Source organism: Mixophyes fleayi, chromosome 9, assembly GCF_038048845.1.
Source record: "Mixophyes fleayi isolate aMixFle1 chromosome 9, aMixFle1.hap1, whole genome shotgun sequence".
NCBI lineage: Eukaryota > Metazoa > Chordata > Amphibia > Anura > Limnodynastidae > Mixophyes > Mixophyes fleayi.
Window position 1 is genome coordinate 12,171,339 of NC_134410.1, and position 19,694 is coordinate 12,191,032.

Genomic DNA, 19,694 nt, shown 5'->3' on the forward strand with positions numbered 1-19,694 from the left:
TTGGCATATCCTCATGTCACCCTGTAGTATGGGATCACTATGTTGGCATATCCTCATGTTACCCTGTAGCATGGGATCACTATGTTGGCATATCCTCATGTCACCCTGTAGCATGGGATCACTATGTTAGCATATCCTCATGTCACCTTGTGTTATGGGATCACTATGTTGGCATATCCTCATGTCACCCTGTAGTATGGGATCACTATGTTGGCATATCCTCATGTCACCTTGTGTTATGGGATCACTATGTTGGCATATCCTCATGACCGCCTGTGTTATGGGATCACTATGTTGGCATATCCTCATGTCACCCTGTAGTATGGGATCACTATGTTGGCATATCCTCATGTCACCCTGTAGTATGGGATCACTATGTTGGCATATCCTCATGTCACCCTGTAGCATGGGATCACTATGTTGGCATATCCTCATGTCACCCTGTAGCATGGGATCACTATGTTAGCATATCCTCATGTCACCTTGTGTTATGGGATCACTATGTTGGCATATCCTCATGTCACCCTGTAGTATGGGATCACTATGTTGGCATATCCTCATGTCACCTTGTGTTATGGGATCACTTTGTTGGCATATCCTCATGTCATCCTGTAGTATGGGATCACTATGTTGTCATATCCTCATGTCACCCTGTGTTATGGGATCACTATGTTGGCATATCCTCATGTCACCTTGAGTTATGGGATCACTATGTTAGCATATCCTCATGACCGCCTGTGTTATGGGATAACTATCTTGTCATATCCTCATGTCATCCTGTAGTATGGGATCACTATGTTGGCATATCCTCATGTCACCTTGTGTTATGGGATAACTATCTTGTCATATCCTCATGTCACTTTGTGCTATGAGATCATTATTTTGCAGAGCCCTTTTGTCATTCTAGGTTCAATATGTCTCCATGAGTTACGTAATAATTATGAGGTGTGTCCCCTCGACAGTCTGCAATGCGGGTTCATTATGCTATTGTGCCCCTATCTCATCCCATGTTGTTGTTTCATATGTAAAGAAATATAAGAGAAAGTCCTCAGTACCGTGTTCGTCGGGATGCTTCCCCTCCACGGGGACGCTGACTGTGCGCCTCAGGAATTTGGTTCTGGTTGGATCGCTTCTCCTCTCACGTATTAACAACGGGTGAACCTAAAGTGAACAGAAAAAGGTGCTATATGGTTACAGGTGACACAGTATGTAGGATAGAAATTGCTGGATCCAGATCTAGTGTTATCACCCTCCTAGTCCTCCTAGTCTATTGTAACTGGCAGCACTGACACAAGGTAGTAACACTGGGCCATTATACAGACATGAGACCTGTACAGGGAGCTCAGCATGGATGGTTTTTGCATGATGGATCCCCAATGAGTAACTAGAATGCCTTAAAGTCCTTCTCCATATATCACTGGATTAATGTGCATTTGGAAGAATGTAAGGAGCAAAGACAACGTAAAAATGTGCAAAGAAAACGAAAGACTGCCACCCGATGCCCAAGCGTCGTATCTTCAAAGAAGGTTTTCTGAGCTCAGGCCCAGAGGTGCCCAACAGCCATGTTTGAGGATTTCCTTACTCAGGCACAAGTGAATTATTCTACTAAACTGTCACATGTGCCAACAGAGGGAAATCCTGAAAACGTGACCTGTTTGCGTTACTCAAGGACCCGAGTTCATCCATCATTTCTCAGTGATGTCACTAATTCCTATTGGATTGAAAGATTGGATGCTCGTGAATCACTGGCTCAGCCCACAAATTGGCCCTGGTTTATATAATAGATACAACCCCAACGGCAGGTCCTCTATAAACCAAATATAGCCACCAAGCTGTCACCTACAGGGTTGTATATGAACATGAAGTATTGTGCTTGCAGTATAAATGTCATATCTGTTTCCTGACATGATTCTGACATAATTCACCCATTTCAGCCTTTGCAGGTACAGGTACAGGTCAGTGCATCGTGATGGTTGTGACTGTGGGTAGCAGAGAGGACTGAGGTGTTAGTGAAGGACTAGCCACAATGGACTGCCTGATTCTGTCGCCAAATGCAAAAAACTACATTCTATTTAGCCCAATAAGATATTCTGATGTACCACAAGGGTCGAGGCTGTGCGTTTAATAAGGTGTGTTTAGTTTAGCAGGTGTTGGTATGGCCTTACTGAATGCCTAAAATAATTTTTTGCATTTCCTCATAGGTGGCGGTGATCATAAGCTGACCATTACTTTCGATGGGACGCACCATAAAGGCACTTTTTATATTGGAAAATAAATTTCTACAATTACATAACCAACTGCAATGAAAACATTAAAATATACAAATGTGACCCATGACAGTCTCGATGTACCGTTGTCTTACGACTTAAGGCACGAATGAGGATCCCAGGAGCAGTGTTATATTTAATTAAGGAATGATGCAAAAGTAATAGAAGGCTGGCCTATAAAGTGATGCAGACATGGTCTTTCCTATCACGGACCGCAATGCCGTAATGTGTCACGGAAAATAACACTTCAAAAAGTGAAATGCAGGTGTGCAAAAATCATGCACCGATTTTATAGTTTGTATGTGCCGTCCTCTGTCCCTCTCAGCATTGTAAGATTCGTCCTCTGCACCTCTTCTCTCATTGTCCACTTTATACCAGCCCTCCACACTCACGCCCCCAAAGTGCCAACCTCCCTAAATGATGTTACACAGCCTCTAACGCCGCTGACACCCGTCCTTCTCCTCCGTCGCTCTTTACCCCCTTACACCTCATGCCACTGCCACCTGTCTGCTCCCACCTCCCAAATGTCTGCCGTTCCCATTGTCCCTATGTGCCCTGCAGTGGATGCGAGAACAGCACGGGAATGGTTAATGCCGCTGGCTTTCTGCGCTGCCTCTAATTGGTGGAGCAGATCGGAACTTTCTGGTGACGGGTTAATTACAATAATTATCCTGTACAAGTAAAAGCAGCAACTGTGACTATAGACCCGTACTGCTTTCCCGTCTCCCTCCTTACCATTCTCACCCACTCTATCTATTAGTTCTCTCCCCAGTGCAGAACCCCACTCCCCCCTCCCTGTACCCTGATCAGCCCTCATTCTAATTCCCCTTTTATAACTCCCCTGACCTTACTATTATTCCATCACTAATCTCCTTTCCACACTGTCTCCTATTCTATTCATTCATTATATCAGCAGCTTAATTATGCCCCTACCCTCTCGCCCCTCTTTACCATCTTCATCCTATTTTCTGCCTCTCCCTCTTTCTTTAACCCATCCCTCCATCTGTGCTTCCCGTAACTTCCCCTCCCTGTCTCTGTCTCTCTCCCACTCCATCCCTATAATGCTCATAGTTACTTGCAGGAACAATGACAGGACAGGATCTGGGAGAGCAGCTTGCAATCCACCCACATACCCCCCGTCCATCAGCTGCCTTATACAGCGTCTGCCTGGGGAGGGAAGAGAGAGGCTCACACCACCTTATAACCTCAACTTCCCTCTAAGTGGCCGACCCTAAACCTTGTGCGCTTCAGCACACACCCAAAAGATAGTGCCAAGAACTCCGGGAACTCCTTATATAATTGTAGCACAGGAATATGTGTATGGGGGCAGAATGAGAAAATAGGGGGAAATTTTATATGAATACAATAGGACACATCAAGATAAAGGTAATATAGAGACAGGTAATGTGGGAGCTATAATAGTTTATACAGAGCATATAAAGAAACGTAGACCAACGCTATATAAGGGCAGAGGAAGGAGAAATGTGGACAGGGATTCTGTAGGAGAACAAGAGGAACGGCAAATTGTTTCATGTTAGATTAGGAGGAGGAGTTACAAATTACATTCATTTAACTGGTTATAAAAAATTGCTAATAATGAGATAAGGTTACTAGGAATGGTTGAATAGGGCGGCATAAACCAGTAGAAGAGAATGTAAGAAGAAGTGGTTCAGGGAGCTATTACAGATCATTAGGGGCAGGAAAAATCAGTAGGTGTAGGAATAGGGAAACCTGTATAGATTGTTATGAGAAGTAAAGGTCAGTAGGACTAGTTGGAGAGATGTGTTATAGATCAGTAGGAGGAGTAAAGGTCAGTAGGAGTGGTTATAGAGATGTTATAGATCAGTGGGAGGAGTAAAGGTCAGTAGGAGTGGTTATAGAGATGTGTTATAGATCAGTAGGAGGAGTAAAGGTCAGTAGGAGTGGTTATAGAGATGTTATAGATCAGTAGGAGGAGTAAAGGTTAGTAGGAGTGGTTATAGAGATGTTATAGATCAGTAGGAGGAGTAAATGTCAGTAGGAGTGGTTATAGAGATGTGTTATAGATCAGTAGGAAGAGTAAAGGTCAGTAGGAGTGGTTATAGAGATGTTACAGATTGGTAAGAGGAGTAAAGGTCAGTAGGAGTGGTTATAGAGATCTTATAGATCAGTGGGAGGAGTAAAGGTAAGTAGGAGTGGTTATAGAGATGTGATATAGATCAGTAGGAGGAGTAAAGGTCAGTAGGGGTGGTTATAGAGATGTGTTATAGATCAGTGGGAGGAGTAAAGGTCAGTTGGAGTGGTTATAGAGATGTTATAGATTGGTAAGAGGAGTAAAGGTCAGTAGGAGTGGTTATAGACATGTTATGGATCAGAAGGAGGAGTAAAGGTCAGTAGGAGTGGTTATAGAGATGTGATATAGATCAGTAGGAGAAGTAAAGGTCAGTAGGAGTGGTTATAGAGATGTTATAGATCAATGGGAGGAGTAAAGGACAGTAGGAGTGGTTATAGAGATGTGTTATAGATCAGTAGGAGGAGTAAAGGACAGTAGGAGTGGTTATAGAGATGTTATAGATCAGTAGGAGGAGTAAAGGTCAGTAAGAGTGATTATAGAGATGTGTTATAGATCAGTAGGAGGAGTAAAGGTCAGTAGGAGTGGTTATAGAGATGTGTTATAGATCAGTAAGAGGAGTAAAGGTCAGTAGGAGTGGTTATAGAGATGTTACAGATTGGTAAGAGGAGTAAAGGTCAGTAGGAGTGGTTATAGAGATGTGTTATAGATCGTAGGAGGAGTAAAGGTCAGTAGGAGTGGTTATAGAGATGTGTTAAAGATCAGTGGGAGGACTAAAGGTCAGTGGGAGTGTTTATAGAGATCTTATAGATTAGTGGGAGGAGTAAAGGTCAGTAGGAGTGGTTATAGAGAGGTTATAGATCAGTAGGAGGAGTAAAGGTCAGTAGGAGTGGTTATAGAGATCTTATAGATCAGTGGGAGGAGTAAAGGTCAGTAGGAGTGGTTATAGAGATGTTATAGATCAGTAGGAGGAGTAAAGGTCAGTAGGAGTGGTTATAGAGATCTTATAGATCAGTAAGAGGAGTAAAGGTCAGTAGGAGTGGTTATAGAGATGTCATAGATCAGTAGGAGGAGTAAAGGTCAGTAGGAGTGGTTATAGAGATGTGTTCTAGATCAGTAGGAGGAGTAAAGGTCAGTAGGAGTGGTTATAGAGATGTGTTATAGATCAGTAGGAGGAGTAAAGGTCAGTAGGAGTGGTTATAGAGATGTGTTCTAGATCAGTGGGAGGAGTAAAGGTCAGTAGGAGTGGTTATAGAGATGTGTTATAGATCAGTAAGAGGAGTAAAGGTCAGTAGGAGTGGTTATAGAGATGTGTTATAGATCAGTAGGAGGAGTAAAGGTCAGTAGGAGTGGTTATAGAGATGTTATAGATCAGTAGGAGGAGTAAAGGTCAGTAGGAGTGGTTATAGAGATGTGTTATAGATCAGTGGGAGGAGTAAAGGGTAAAGGTCAGTAGGAGTGGTTATAGAGATGTTATAGATCAGTAAGAGGAGTAAAGGTCAGTAGGAGTGGTTATAGAGATGTTATTGATTGGTAAGAGAAGTAAAGGTCAGTAGGAGTGGTTAGAGATGTGATATAGATCAGTGGGAGGAGTAAAGGTCAGTAGGAGTGGTTATAGAGATGTTATAGATCAGTAGGAGGAGTAAAGGTCAGTAGGAGTGGTTATAGAGATGTTATAGATCAGTAAGAGGAGTAAAGGTCAGTAGGAGTGGTTATAGAGATGTTATTGATTGGTAAGAGAAGTAAAGGTCAGTAGGAGTGGTTAGAGATGTGATATAGATCAGTAGGAGGAGTAAAGGTCAGTAGGAGTGGTTATAGAGATGTTATTGATCAGTGGGAGGAGTAAAGATCAGTAGGAGTGGTTATAGAGATGTAATAGATCAGTGGGAGGAGTAAAGGTCAGCAGGAGTGGTTATAGAGATGTTATAGATCAGTGGGAGGAATAAAGGTAAGTAGGAGTGGTTATAGAGATGTTATAGATCAGTGGGAGGAGTAAAGATCAGTAGGAGTGGTTATAGAGATGTGTTATAGATCAGTAGGAGGAGTAAAGATCAGTAGGAGTGGTTATAGAGATGTGTTATAGATCAGTAGGAGGAGTAAAGGTCAGTAGGAGTGGTTATAGAGATGTTATAGATCAGTGGGAGGAGTAAAGTTCAGTAGGAGTGGTTATAGAGATGTGTTATAGGTCAGTAGGAGGAGTAAAGATCAGTAGGAGGAGTAAAGGTCAGTAGGAGTGGTTATAGAGATGTGTTATAGGTCAGTAGGAGGAGTAAAGATCAGTAGGAGGAGTAAAGTTCAGTAGGAGTGGTCATAGAGATGTGTTATAGATCAGTAGGAGGAGTAAAGGTCAGTAGGAGTGGTTATAGAGATGTTATAGATTAGTGGGAGCAGTAAAGGTCAGTAGGAGTGGTTATAGATCAGTGGGAGGAGTAAAGGTCAGTAGGAGTGGTTATAGAGATGTGTTTAAGATCAGTAGGAGGAGTAAAGGTCAGTGGGAGTGGTTATAGAGATCTTATAGATCAGTGGGAGGAGTAAAGGTCAGTAGGAGTAGTTATAGAGATGTTATAGATCAGTGGGAGGAGTAAAGGACAGTAGGGGTGGTTATAGAGATGTGTTTAAGATCAGTAGGAGGAGTAAAGGTCAGTAGGAGTGGTTATAGAGATCTTATAGATCAGTAGGAGGAGTAAAGGTCAGTAGGAGTGGTTATAAAGATCTTATAGATCAGTAGGAGGATTAAAGGTCAGTAGGAGTGGTTATAGAGATCTTATAGATCAGTAGGAGGAGTAAAGGTCAGTAGGTGTAGTTATAGAGATCTTATAGATCAGTAGGAGGAGTAAAGGTCAGTAGGAGTGGTTATAGAGATCTTATAGATCAGTAGGAGGAGTAAAGGTCAGTAGGAGTGGTTATAGAGATCTTATAAATCAGTAGGAGTAAAGGTCAGTAGGAGTGGTTATAGAGATCTTATAGATCAGTAGGAGGAGTAAAGGTCAGTAGGAGTGGTTATAGAGATGTTATAGATCAGTAGGAGGAGTAAAGGTCAGTAGGAGTGGTTATAGAGATCTTATAGATCAGTAGGAGGAGTAAAGGTCAGTAGGAGTGGTTATAGAGATGTTATAGATCAGTAGGAGGAGTAAAAGTCAGTAGGAGTGGTTATAGAGATCTTATAGATCAGTAGGAGGAGTAAAGGTCAGTAGGAGTGGTTATAGAGATCTTATAGATCAGTAGGAGGAGTAAAGGTCAGTAGGAGTGGTTATAGAGATGTGTTATAGATCAGTAGGAGGAGTAAAGGTCAGTAGGAGTGGTTATAGAGATGTTATAGATCAGTAGGATGAGTAAAGGTCAGTAGGAGTGGTTATAGAGATGTTATAGATCAGTAGGAGGAGTAAAGGTCAGTAGGAGTGGTTATAGAGATGTTATAGATCAGTGGGAGGAGTAAAGGTCAGTAGGAGTGGTTATAGAGATGTGATAGATCAGTAGGAGGAGTAAAGGTCAGTAGGAGTGGTTATAGAGATGTTATAGATCAGTGGGAGGAGTAAAGGTCAGTAGGAGTGGTTATAGAGATGTTATAGATCAGTAGGAGGAGTAAAGGTCAGTAGGAGTGGTTATAGAGATGTTATAGATCAGTGGGAGGAGTAAATGTCAGTAGGAGTGGTTATAGAGATGTTATAGATCAGTAGGAGGAGTAAAGGTCAGTAGGAGTGGTTATAGAGATGTTACAGATTGGTAAGAGGAGTAAAGGTTAGTAGGAGTGGTTATAGAGATGTTATAGATCAGTGGGAGGAGTAAAGGTCAGTAGGAGTGGTTATAGAGATGTGTTAAAGATCAGTAGGAGGAGTAAAGGTCAGTAGGAGTGGTTATAGAGATGTGTTATAGATCAGTAGGAGGAGTAAAGGTCAGTAGGAGTGGTTATAGAGATGTTACAGATTGGTAAGAGGAGTAAAGGTTAGTAGGAGTGGTTATAGAGATGTTATAGATCAGTGGAAGGAGTAAAGGTCAGTAAGAGTGGTTATAGAGATGTTATAGATCAGTGGGAGGAGTAAAGGTCAGTAAGAGTGGTTATAGAGATGTTATAGATCAGTAGGAGGAGTAAAGGTTAGTAGGAGTGGTTATAGAGATGTTATAGATCAGTAGGAGGAGTAAAGGTCAGTAGGAGTGGTTATAGAGATCTTATAGATCAGTAGGAGGAGTATAGGTCAGTAGGAGTGGTTATAGAGATCTTATAGATCAGTAGGAGTGGTTATAGAGAGGTGATGTGTTATAGATCAGTAGGAGGAGGTAGGGTCAGTAGAAAAGTTAAAAATCATAAGGATGTGTAATTTCTATTATAATTTTGAGACCATCGTCGTCACTATGTCTACTTTTAAAATAAACTTTTGGTTTAAAGATGGAAGCAATAGTTCGAAAACAGGAGAGGTACAGAAAATGAACACACAAGTTGAGTGAATAAATAATGTGACTTACATTAATAAAACTAAGGCAACAGATCAACTTACATAGATAGTATATTAAATTGAATTTTAATGCATCAAAATTGAAAATGATCACTGGTAATGTTCATTCACTGGATGAATTAGACTATATTTGCATTTCTTTTATTTTCTAATTAGTAGAAAAGATTAAACAGTGGATTACAAAATACATATTTGAATTATATAGAGGAAAAAGAGATCCCTGGTGAGATATGTATTCATAAAAGACAGACTATAGAAATGATTTATGTAGAGCGATACACCAAGACCTAGGGGTAAATGTATCAAGCTGAGAGTTTTCCGGCGGGTTTGAAAAGTGGAGATGTTGCCTATAGCAACCAATCAGATTCTAGCTTTCATTTTGTAGAATGTACTAAATAAATAATAGCTAGAATCTGATTGGTTTTTCAAACCCGCCGGAAAACTCTCAGCTTGATACATTTACCCCCTAGAGAGAGCTTTGTTGAGTAGTGCAGATATCTAACAAGGTTATATAGAACATTAAGCGGATTTCCCACCTTTACATGACTTTAAATTATTGTCTTATTTACGCCTTTATGCAGTTTTTACTAAGTGTGTTGCTTTATCTTTCTAACCTTCATCTGTCCTGATATAAAGCAGAGTAAAAAAAAAAAATCACACACGGAAACTAGAAAAAGAGAAATGCGTTGACTAAATGAGGAAGTGTACACGCCAATAAAGTTACCTGAAGGTGGAAAACCATTCAAGGCAGATGTTTTATGGAACACTATACAGACATAAGGGGAGAGGTTATCCAAGCCAGAAGCACGGTGAGATGCTATTTGGAGGAACAAGAGGTTAACTAGTAAATGTATTTTGGATAATAAATGATAGGAAAGTGTTAAAAAAGACTAATATAATCAATTGAAGTAAGTAATACAAACGTACTGTAACCTATACACATCAACAGAACATTTGCTTGTATCAGTTCAATAAGGCAACGCAAGTCGGAATCTGGTGAAACACACTGTACTCTATTATACTATATCATACTAATGTAATATTAGTACAATGATACAACTTGGGTACCAATGATACAACTTGCACAGAGAAGGATGTAGGGTACCAAGGGATGAAACCAGAATAGAGTGTCAGGAACTGAGCAGGCCACACACAGGGTAAAAGTCAAACCAGCTTCTAGACCACGGTCTATCTCTAGAATATGTGTCATAGAGGTATAAAAATGAATATTGGGAGTCTGTCCAATATGAGGTGGGAGGTGAAAGGAGTGATGTTTTTGGGAAGTCGGGAATGCCTTAGTGTGGCTCTGCTGTTACCCTCATCGGTTAGAGTTAGGAACATATGATCAGAGAAAGCGAGCAGCTTACTAAAGCTGGGTACACACTACAGGATTTTTGTCCAATAATCGGCTCAACCAGCCGATATACGACCTCTCGTTCAAAGGTCAGGTCAGTGTGTGTAGTGACACGATGGTCGAAAGTCTGCCCCAATGGACAATTGTCGCCTCATTTGGTTGGTCGTACCGTTAAATATTTTCGTTCCAATCTCATTTCTGTTGTGTAGTGTGTATAAACTTCCCACCGATCATTGCAAAATTGCAATCATTGCTCACGACAACATGGCTGTAAAAGTCGCTAAAGGGACGTCCGCTCTTCCCTTTATCGTATAAAACAAGGCTAGTGTGTATGCAGTCCATGGACCGAGCGATCGTACCATCGATGGAATGTAAAATCGATCAGCATAAAAAGTTGGTGGAAAATTCTGTAGTGTGTACCCAGCTTTAGACAGCACATATTATGCAACAAGGAACTCTGCTTTTATTATCTCTTACAATGTAAGTGTTTGACCTTTAAAGCGATGGCCGTCTCACAAGTCACATAAATCCTACGTCAGGTAGCAGCTGCTGAGTTATATATTTTTATCCCGGTCATTGACTGAGATCAAGAACTTCTGTGAACCTAAATCCTGATTCACATAAAGGAAGGGATCAGGTGATGTTTAGGATGCCTGATGGCTCCTAATTCCAAAGGCACAATGATTTCTAATTAAACACAGTACCGCTGAACTCTCTTCTGGGTTCAATAGAAAGATTGTGACATCATCACCAGGGCTTCCAGCATGAGGAAACGCCTCTGGGTCTTATAATACCTAGGACAACTGGTCCCTCACAGTATCCCTACTGCTAGAGAACATGGGTTTAGAGGTCGTGATACAATTAGGCAGCAGAATTTTGAATTTCAGTGCTTCTCATAGATTGGGGACTAATCTTGTGTCAAGAGCACTAAACGGTTGGCTGCTGTAGTCAACCAATCAGATGTAGAATTCATGACTCTCCTTTCAGCGGACGGAATAGCTTTAGCCATTACAAAGATGAGTATTTCCTGAATGGCGGGGTCCCTGATATCAGATCTCTTCCATTCTGCAAGTCAAGGCTAAGGGGGTTATCATACACTGTAATATTTCATTTGCATAGACATATTCTTGAATATTCTCCATTTTTACTTAGTAAAATCTACCCCATGCTGTAGATGCAACTTCATGTATCTTCTGAATTTCACTGGAACCCAAATCTGTATTTCCATATCTATGGCACCAGGAACGTCACAAATGAAACAGCCCTTTCTGAGCAAATATATTAGCACAAATAAACTGGCAGCATAGATACAGATCTGATGAATTGTCTGGAACAGACCAATAGATTAGGTTACGGGCAGGAAACTCTGTGGTACGACCAGCTAGAAGGCTCAATTGAAAAGCGAGGCCACCAATGGTAGAAATTATCAGGAAGGGTGATTTTGAGAAATAGCCATTAACAGGAGTTATGTTGAGTAAAAGCAATTACAGAAAGAGCTTACACGGGTAATAGCTCAGTATTACGAGACAGCAATTTAAGGATAGGCAATTTGTTGAGGACAACTGCTGGTAAGCTGGGCCTCACTTACAACAATGAAAAATCTCTTCTTTCCATCACATTGGCTGAGGACTCACAGGGACTCTGCAATGTGAAGACCGGTGTCTGAGAACCTCTATCTGACATTAATATATGTATATCAAAGGCTTTGTATTACAAAGACGGATATTACATATGAAATAACTGGAGTGTATGCACAAACAAGTCCATGATGATCGCTTTCACCCGTCTTCAGCAAGTGGCCCTGTTAGCAGGTAGGTGCTTCTCGACTAAAGCAGGCAGAGAGTGACTGACAGCTTTGCAGACACAAGTGGCTTCAGACTCAGCTTTATATCATATCCCAATAAAACACTGCTAGTTATATACTGTCTATCATAGAATAAGTAGAGATAAAACTGCACATTTTAACAGAGCTGCTGTGTCAGGTTAACACTGAATTATGTATTTATATATTTGTCCAGGTGCCCGGACATCCACATCTATCCAGGACTGACAACAATACTAACATGGTCACACTGTGACTGACCCGGATCTCATGTAAGGGATAAGTGGGCTGTACGCCAGTTTGATTACCATATTTTGCATGAAAGGTATATGGGCCCATGCGTGTTTCTGACACTTATGGCAACCTGCGCCTGGAGAAATGGGATGGAGGGGCTTTAACGTAAGCCAAGCACAATAAGGATGTGTTTCGGGGGAATGCGAATAGACACAAACCAGAAAAAAGACGCATATACACTTGAAAAAAAACGTATTATTTGAGGATGGTCAGGAGCAGGTGCAATTAGTGGATGATTGGGAACTGCTTGTGACTGGCTGTTTGCGGTTGCACCGATTCGTCATTTGACATATTTTATGCTTCTGTGTGTGTGTTTAATTAAAAAAAAAAATTCTCATACCCGAGACATATAATTCATACTTGCCAACTCTCCCAGAATGTCCGGGAGACTCCCGAAATTCGGGTCGGTCTCACGGACTCCCGGGAGAGCTGGCAAGTCTCCCGCATCCTGCAACTGCGGGGCTAAAATGACGCGATCCGCTGTGAATCGCGTCATTTTGGCCCCGCAACAAAACTGCATATTTGTGGGGGAAGGGGGCAAAATGACGCGTTTGGTCACGCCCCGCTCTTTCTCGCCCTCTAGGCATGCCCCTCTCCCGGATACAACTTGACAAAAGTAGGCAAGTATGATATAATTTAGTTATATAGCGCCACAGTATTATGCAGTGTTGTACAGAGAATATTTGCTTGCTATCTATGAGCACAAGCACTTTTCCACTTTCAGAAATTTTAGTACATCTACCCTCAAAAATTATTCTAATCATCTACACTTGTGCGGAGACAAAAGAATAACCACAGACAATACTCAAACCCAGTTGCTTTCAACGCTATCTTTAAATGGGCAATTTTATTCCTTAAATGTGAGAATAAAAATAAATGACATATATTAGAGATAAACATGTGTACTGTATTATGTGTGAGTTTTATAGACCGTATACTGCAATGCCGACGGCTGGGTAAACATCATATTGCCGTGGCATTGAATAAACCAGTTCCCGTTCTTGCCATGAACTGGTGTGGGACTGAGAAGTTGTTTAATTAACTGTACAAATTGCACATAAATAATATTAATAACAATAATAATAGTAATAATAAAGACAATTATTTATGCTCTTTTGTTTCATTCTGGAAAACGTAAGGTCAAACACGCTGTTTAAATGTCAGAAATGTTTTAGAGCTGTTTTGGTACAAAGTGTTTTGTTGTTACATGAGGTAGATAACATGACCAGAACAGTGTACAGTTGTGCAGATTTTCACCATCAGTGCAGAGACCTTGAACCTGAGCCATTAAGGAGAGCAAAGTAAAAAAAGGAGCAAATTTGCACCTTGGCAAAACTATATTGCATTGAAGGGGGAGGTAAATTTAAAATGTGGGGATGGATTTATAGTTGGGGTAGGGCATGTCCTAGATGAACTTTAAATTTCAGTGTAAAAATAAAGCTATCAAGAATGTGTCTGCTAGATGAAAAAGCAGTCAATATTTTTCTGACATGCAAAATAATACACTAATTTGCACCCCTTGCATAGTAACATGGTTTGTCCAGGATCAAATTTACTCCTTTTTTTGCCTTAATGACTCAGGCCCCTTGATTTTGAGGGCGTTTCAGGGCACTGTTGGAAGGTCTTACCTCCTCCTCATCGAGCATAAGAAGTTGGTTTCCAGAGATAACACAGTATCGTGGATTCCAAGCTGGACGGTCATACGGAGAGGTGACATAGGGCATCCGATGCATGGGAGGTCCTCGAACATCTAGGGTAGATTTAAAAAAAAAACATATTGTCCTATTTAGTTCTATAGATCAATGGAACCCAATATTTGTTGATCACCACATGAAAAGCTATTACTATTAAACCATGTTTCATCTCTACAAACTATAAACAAGCCATCAACATTATAATAATAATCTTCATATGAGGTCTGGTCTACATATTTAGTTACATGAACTAAACAAATCCTCACATTTCTACTCTGGTACTAAGATTATCCTACGGGTTACAATACCAGAGATATGAGGTCTATCAGAAACATATAAATGAAATTGTAGACGTTATGTATTTGTAGACTAAGGTGTAGATTGCTGTTATGCAAGTTTTTACAACTCAATATTGTTTTTATGCATTGATGGCTGTTTGCACCCGTTTCCTCTTTTCTGATCTAGTTTTCCAATTTAGTTTTTCTATTATCTAAGCCATGAGGAAATGTGGACTATAAAAAGGCATGCTGACTGGGAATATTATACTAATCTTAACACCCTCATTTTAGTGTTTTTAACTGGCTGTCACTTTCTAAAGTTTTGATTTTGCGAATGGTGGTCAATGCTGTGTGTCTGCCTTCTAAACTTTGTATCATAATTTTAGTCTGCTCAAACATTCATCACACTCAATCCACCATTATATCTACAGCTGACCGATTACCATGATCATTCTCAAGTCAAGATTATATCTACATCTTACCCATCACCATCATCGATATCAAATCACCATTATATCTACATCTTACCCATCACCATCATCGATATCAAATCACCATTATATCTACATCTTACCCTTCACCATCATCATGGTCAAATCACCATTATATCTATATCTTACCCTTCACCATCATCATGGTCAAATCACTATTATATCTACATCCTACCCATCATCATCATCGTGGTCAAAGTAGCATTATATCTACATCTTACCCATCACCATCATCGTGGTCAAATCACCATTATATCTACATCTTACCAATCACCATCATCGATATCAAATCAGCATTATATCTACATCTTACCCATCACCATCATCGTGGTCAAAGTAGCATTATATCTACATCTTACCCATCACCATCATCGTGGTCAAAGTAGCATTATATCTACATCTTACCCATCACCATCATCGTGGTCAAAGTAGCATTATATCTACATCTTACCAATCACCATCATCGATATCAAATCAGCATTATATCTACATCTTACCCATCACCATCATCGTGGTCAAAGTAGCATTATATCTACATCTTACCCATCACCATCATCGTGGTCAAAGTAGCATTATATCTACATCTTACCCATCACCATCATCGTGGTCAAAGTAGCATTATATCTACATCTTACCCATCACCATCATCGTGGTCAAATCACCATTATATCTACATCTTACCCATCACCTTCATCGTGGTCAAAGTAGCATTATATCTACATCTTACCCATCACCATCATCGATATCAAATCAGCATTATATCTACATCTTACCCATCACCATCATCGATATCAAATCACCATTATATCTACATCTTACCCATCACCATCATCGATATCAAATCACCATTATATCTACATCTTACCCATCACCATCATCGATATCAAATCAGCATTATATCTACATCTTACCCATCACCATCATCGTGGTCAAAGTAGCATTATATCTACATCTTACCAATCACCATCATCGTGGTCAAATCACCATTATATATACATCTTACCCATCACCATCATCATGGTCAAATCACCATTATATATACATCTTACCCATCATCATCATTGTGGTCAAATCACCATTATATCTACATCTTATCCATCATCATCATCATCGTGGTCAAATCACCATTATATCTACATCTTACCCATCATCATCATCGTGGTCAAATCACCATTATATCTACATCTTACCCATCATCATCATCGTGGTCAAATCACCATTATATCTACATCTTACCAATCACCATCATTGTGGACAAATCACCATTATATCTACATCTTACCCATCATCATCATCGTGGTCAAATCACCATTATATCTACATCTTACCCATCACCATCATCGTGGTCAAATCACCATTATATCTACATCTTACCAATCACCATCATTGTGGACAAATCACCATTATATCTACATCTTACCCATCATCATCATCGTGGTCAAATCACCATTATATCTACATCTTACCCATCATCATCATCATCGTGGTCAAACCACCATTATATCTACATCTTACCCATTATCATCATCGTGGTCAAATCCCCATTATATTTTCATCTTACCCATCATCATCATAGTGGTCAAATCACCATTATATCTACATCTTACCCATCACCATCATCGTGGTCAAATCACCATTATATCTACATCTTACCCATCACCATCATCGTGGTCAAATCACCATTATATCTACATCTTACCAATCACCATCATCGTGGACAAATCACCATTATATCTACATCTTACCCATCATCATCATCGTGGTCAAATCACCATTATATCTACATCTTACCCATCATCATCATCATCGTGGTCAAATCACCATTATATCTACATCTTACCCATCATCATCATAGTGGTCAAATCACCATTATATCTACATCCTACCCATCATCATCATCAAATTAGCATTATATCTACATCTTACCCATCATCATCATCGTGGTCAAATCAGCATTATATCTACATCTTACCCATCATCTTCATCGTGGTCAAATCAGCATTATATCTACATCTTACCCATCACCTTCATCGTGGTCAAATCAGCATTATATCTACATCTTACCCATCACCTTCATCGTGGTCAAATCAGCATTATATCTACATCTTACCCATCACCTTCATCGTGGTCAAATCAGCATTATATCTACATCTTACCCATCACCATCATCGTGGTCAAATCAGCATTATATCTACATCTTACCCATCACCTTCATCGTGGTCAAATCAGCATTATATCTACATCTTACCCATCACTATGATCACGGTCAAATCAGCATTATATCTACATCTTACCCATCACCATCATCGTGGTCAAATCACCATTAAATCTACATCTTACCCATTATCATCATCGTGGTCAAATCCCCATTATATTTTCATCTTACCCATCATCATCATAGTGCTCAAATCACCATTATATCTACATCTTACCCATCACCATCATCGTAGTCAAATCCCCATTATATCTACATCTTACCCATCACCATCATCGTGGTCAAATCACCATTATATCTACATCTTACTCATCATCATCATAGTGGTCAAATCACCATTATATCTACATCCTACCCATCATCATCATCAAATTAGCATTATATCTACATCTTACCCATCATCATCATCGTGGTCAAATCAGCATTATATCTACATCTTACCCATCACCTTCATCGTGGTCAAATCAGCATTATATCTACATCTTACCCATCACCTTCATCGTGGTCAAATCAGCATTATATCTACATCTTACCCATCACCTTCATCGTGGTCAAATCAGCATTATATCTACATCTTACCCATCACCATCATCGTGGTCAAATCAGCATTATGTCTACATCTTACCCATCACCTTCATCGTGGTCAAATCAGCATTATATCTGCACCTTACCCATCACTATGATCACGGTCAAATCAGCATTATATCTACATCTTACCCATCACCATCATCGTGGTCAAATCAGCATTATATCTACATCCTACCCATCACCATCATCGTGGTCAAATCAGCATTATATCTACATCTTACCCATCACCATCATCGTGGTCAAATCACCATTAAATCTACATCTTACCCACACTACATCTCAAACCTTTCCTACATTCTCAAAGGTTGTCCATGATTCCTTCATTCCACACCCACCTTCAATATTCACAAGTATCCTGCTTAAAGTTACATCATCACAGCATCATTTACATCACATTCTAATTACAATGTCTTCCTTCTTCTCACATCGTCATTGTTAAACCCTCATCCTATGCTCTCACCTTCATCGTAGTCTTATTCTGCTCATACCATTGTGTTTATAGCTTATCCTAAATCAAATCAGCCTGCCTCCAGCATGCTCACATCTTCATAATCATAAAATTATTCTACTCAACACTTCATTACCTACTTTAATCCTACTCCAAACCTTATGATCCCACCTTCTTCAGGATTATACCTTTACCTTGTTTACACCTTTTCTATAATTCCTTTCCATACTTATATTATGAAAGGATCATTTTTCCTTATCTTTCTATATTTCCTTTGTCTAAACTTTCATCATCAGTATGCCAACATTCCTATAAGTTGACTCTTGCAAAACCACATCATATTTTCATCCTGTTCAAATATTTTATCATTCAACCTTCATCCTTCACAAACATTCATATTAAAACAAAGTTTCACCACAATACCTTCATCCTGCTCAAGCAATCACCACCAAAACCTTAATTCTGACTAAGTAATCACCACTAAATCTTCATCCTAATCAAATAACCTCCATCAAATCTTCATCCTGCTCAAACAGCACCAAATCTTCATCCTAATCAAGTAATCTCCATCAAATCTTCATCCTGCTAAAGCAATATCTACCAAAACGTATTCCTGCACAATTTCCACAAACCCTTCCTTCTGACCAATGTCCAAACCCTCCAAATATTATTGTGTTTTCACACCTCCTGTGTAACCATTACTCTAGCTTTCCATGACCATTACAAGTAGACAAATAGTTCTGGTACATGCACAGACGTGCTGAAGAATCAGATACTTGTGGGTGGATTGATTCTACACTATAGTATGCAATAGTATGTTGGAGGTATGAACTTTATTCATTGAGGTGCATCTGATACAACTGTCTGTGCTTTGTTATGTAGATGCTCGGATTGGCTACATTTTTGTTTAGTCACTTCCCCTTCAAACTTGCTTTTCAAATGAACACACAGAATTTGACTGTGTATAAATACTCTGTTCTGCTGTTAACATTCTAGTGCTCTGATTGGCCACAGCTTTCTCAAGCCCCAGACATTTCACCTTCGTGTGTAACCAAGTCTGAATAATGAATACAATAGGTATCTAGTCAAAAATGTTCAACATTGATAATTCTCCTGGCCATTAAAGAAACCATGACCATGTACCCAAACATTTGGTTATAGCAATAGAATATTTTATATATTTTAATAGTAAATGGGTAAAGGTTTCAAATATTATATTACTATATTTGGCAAGCAGAGTGAAGTGTATTCTTGATGGTCACATGGGTATCCCAGTTTTTCATGTCATAATTATGGGGTCATAATTATAATTACCCCGTAATGGTCAGTATATTGGCAAACATTAACTATGTACATCTGAATGGTAAATTGTATTTAATCACATATATATACAGATATTTTAACTTTACTAAACATAAAATAAAATAATCACACAAAAAACATCTTTGCTCCCCAAATCCTGAGCCTATACATCTACTTCCTCTGTATTTAAAGACAGGTAGTTCTTTAATCATAGTAGGGTTAAGTTATAAACAGCTGAGTTTGGGAGAACTTTCCCATTCATTGCTCAGTGGTGCAAATATGATCCTTACAAGACAAGAGATACGCACTCCTGATTTGAAGCATATTCCAATGAACTTGGGAGACGTTCTTGCTTATTCAATTACTTCAACTATAAGTTTTGCTTTTTATTAATCAGGATCCAGAGAGGATGATAAAGTATTGTGAATGTTTCAAAGGGC

General features: G+C 39.6%; 2 protein-coding genes across 10 annotated transcripts in view; one reads left to right on the forward strand and one right to left on the reverse strand.

Moving 5' to 3' along the window:
* LOC142101950 (uncharacterized) overlaps positions 1 to 19,694 on the forward strand; it is a 389,962-nt gene that overhangs the window by 290,487 nt on the left and 79,781 nt on the right. The gene's annotated exons all lie outside the window — the stretch shown is intronic.
* Positions 1 to 19,694, reverse strand: part of SYNGAP1 (synaptic Ras GTPase activating protein 1) — a 158,411-nt gene that overhangs the window by 113,290 nt on the left and 25,427 nt on the right. For all 9 annotated transcript variants that reach the window (XR_012679165.1, XM_075186410.1, XM_075186400.1 and 6 more), the window contains exons 2-3: positions 13,867 to 13,988; positions 1,056 to 1,161 (exon numbers count right to left, since the gene is read on the reverse strand). Coding sequence is in view for 8 of the 9 variants with exons in the window: in XM_075186410.1 (XP_075042511.1) it covers positions 1,056 to 1,161; positions 13,867 to 13,988 (228 nt within the window). In the remaining variant the exon portion in view is untranslated. The remainder of the gene's footprint in view (positions 1 to 1,055; positions 1,162 to 13,866; positions 13,989 to 19,694) is intronic.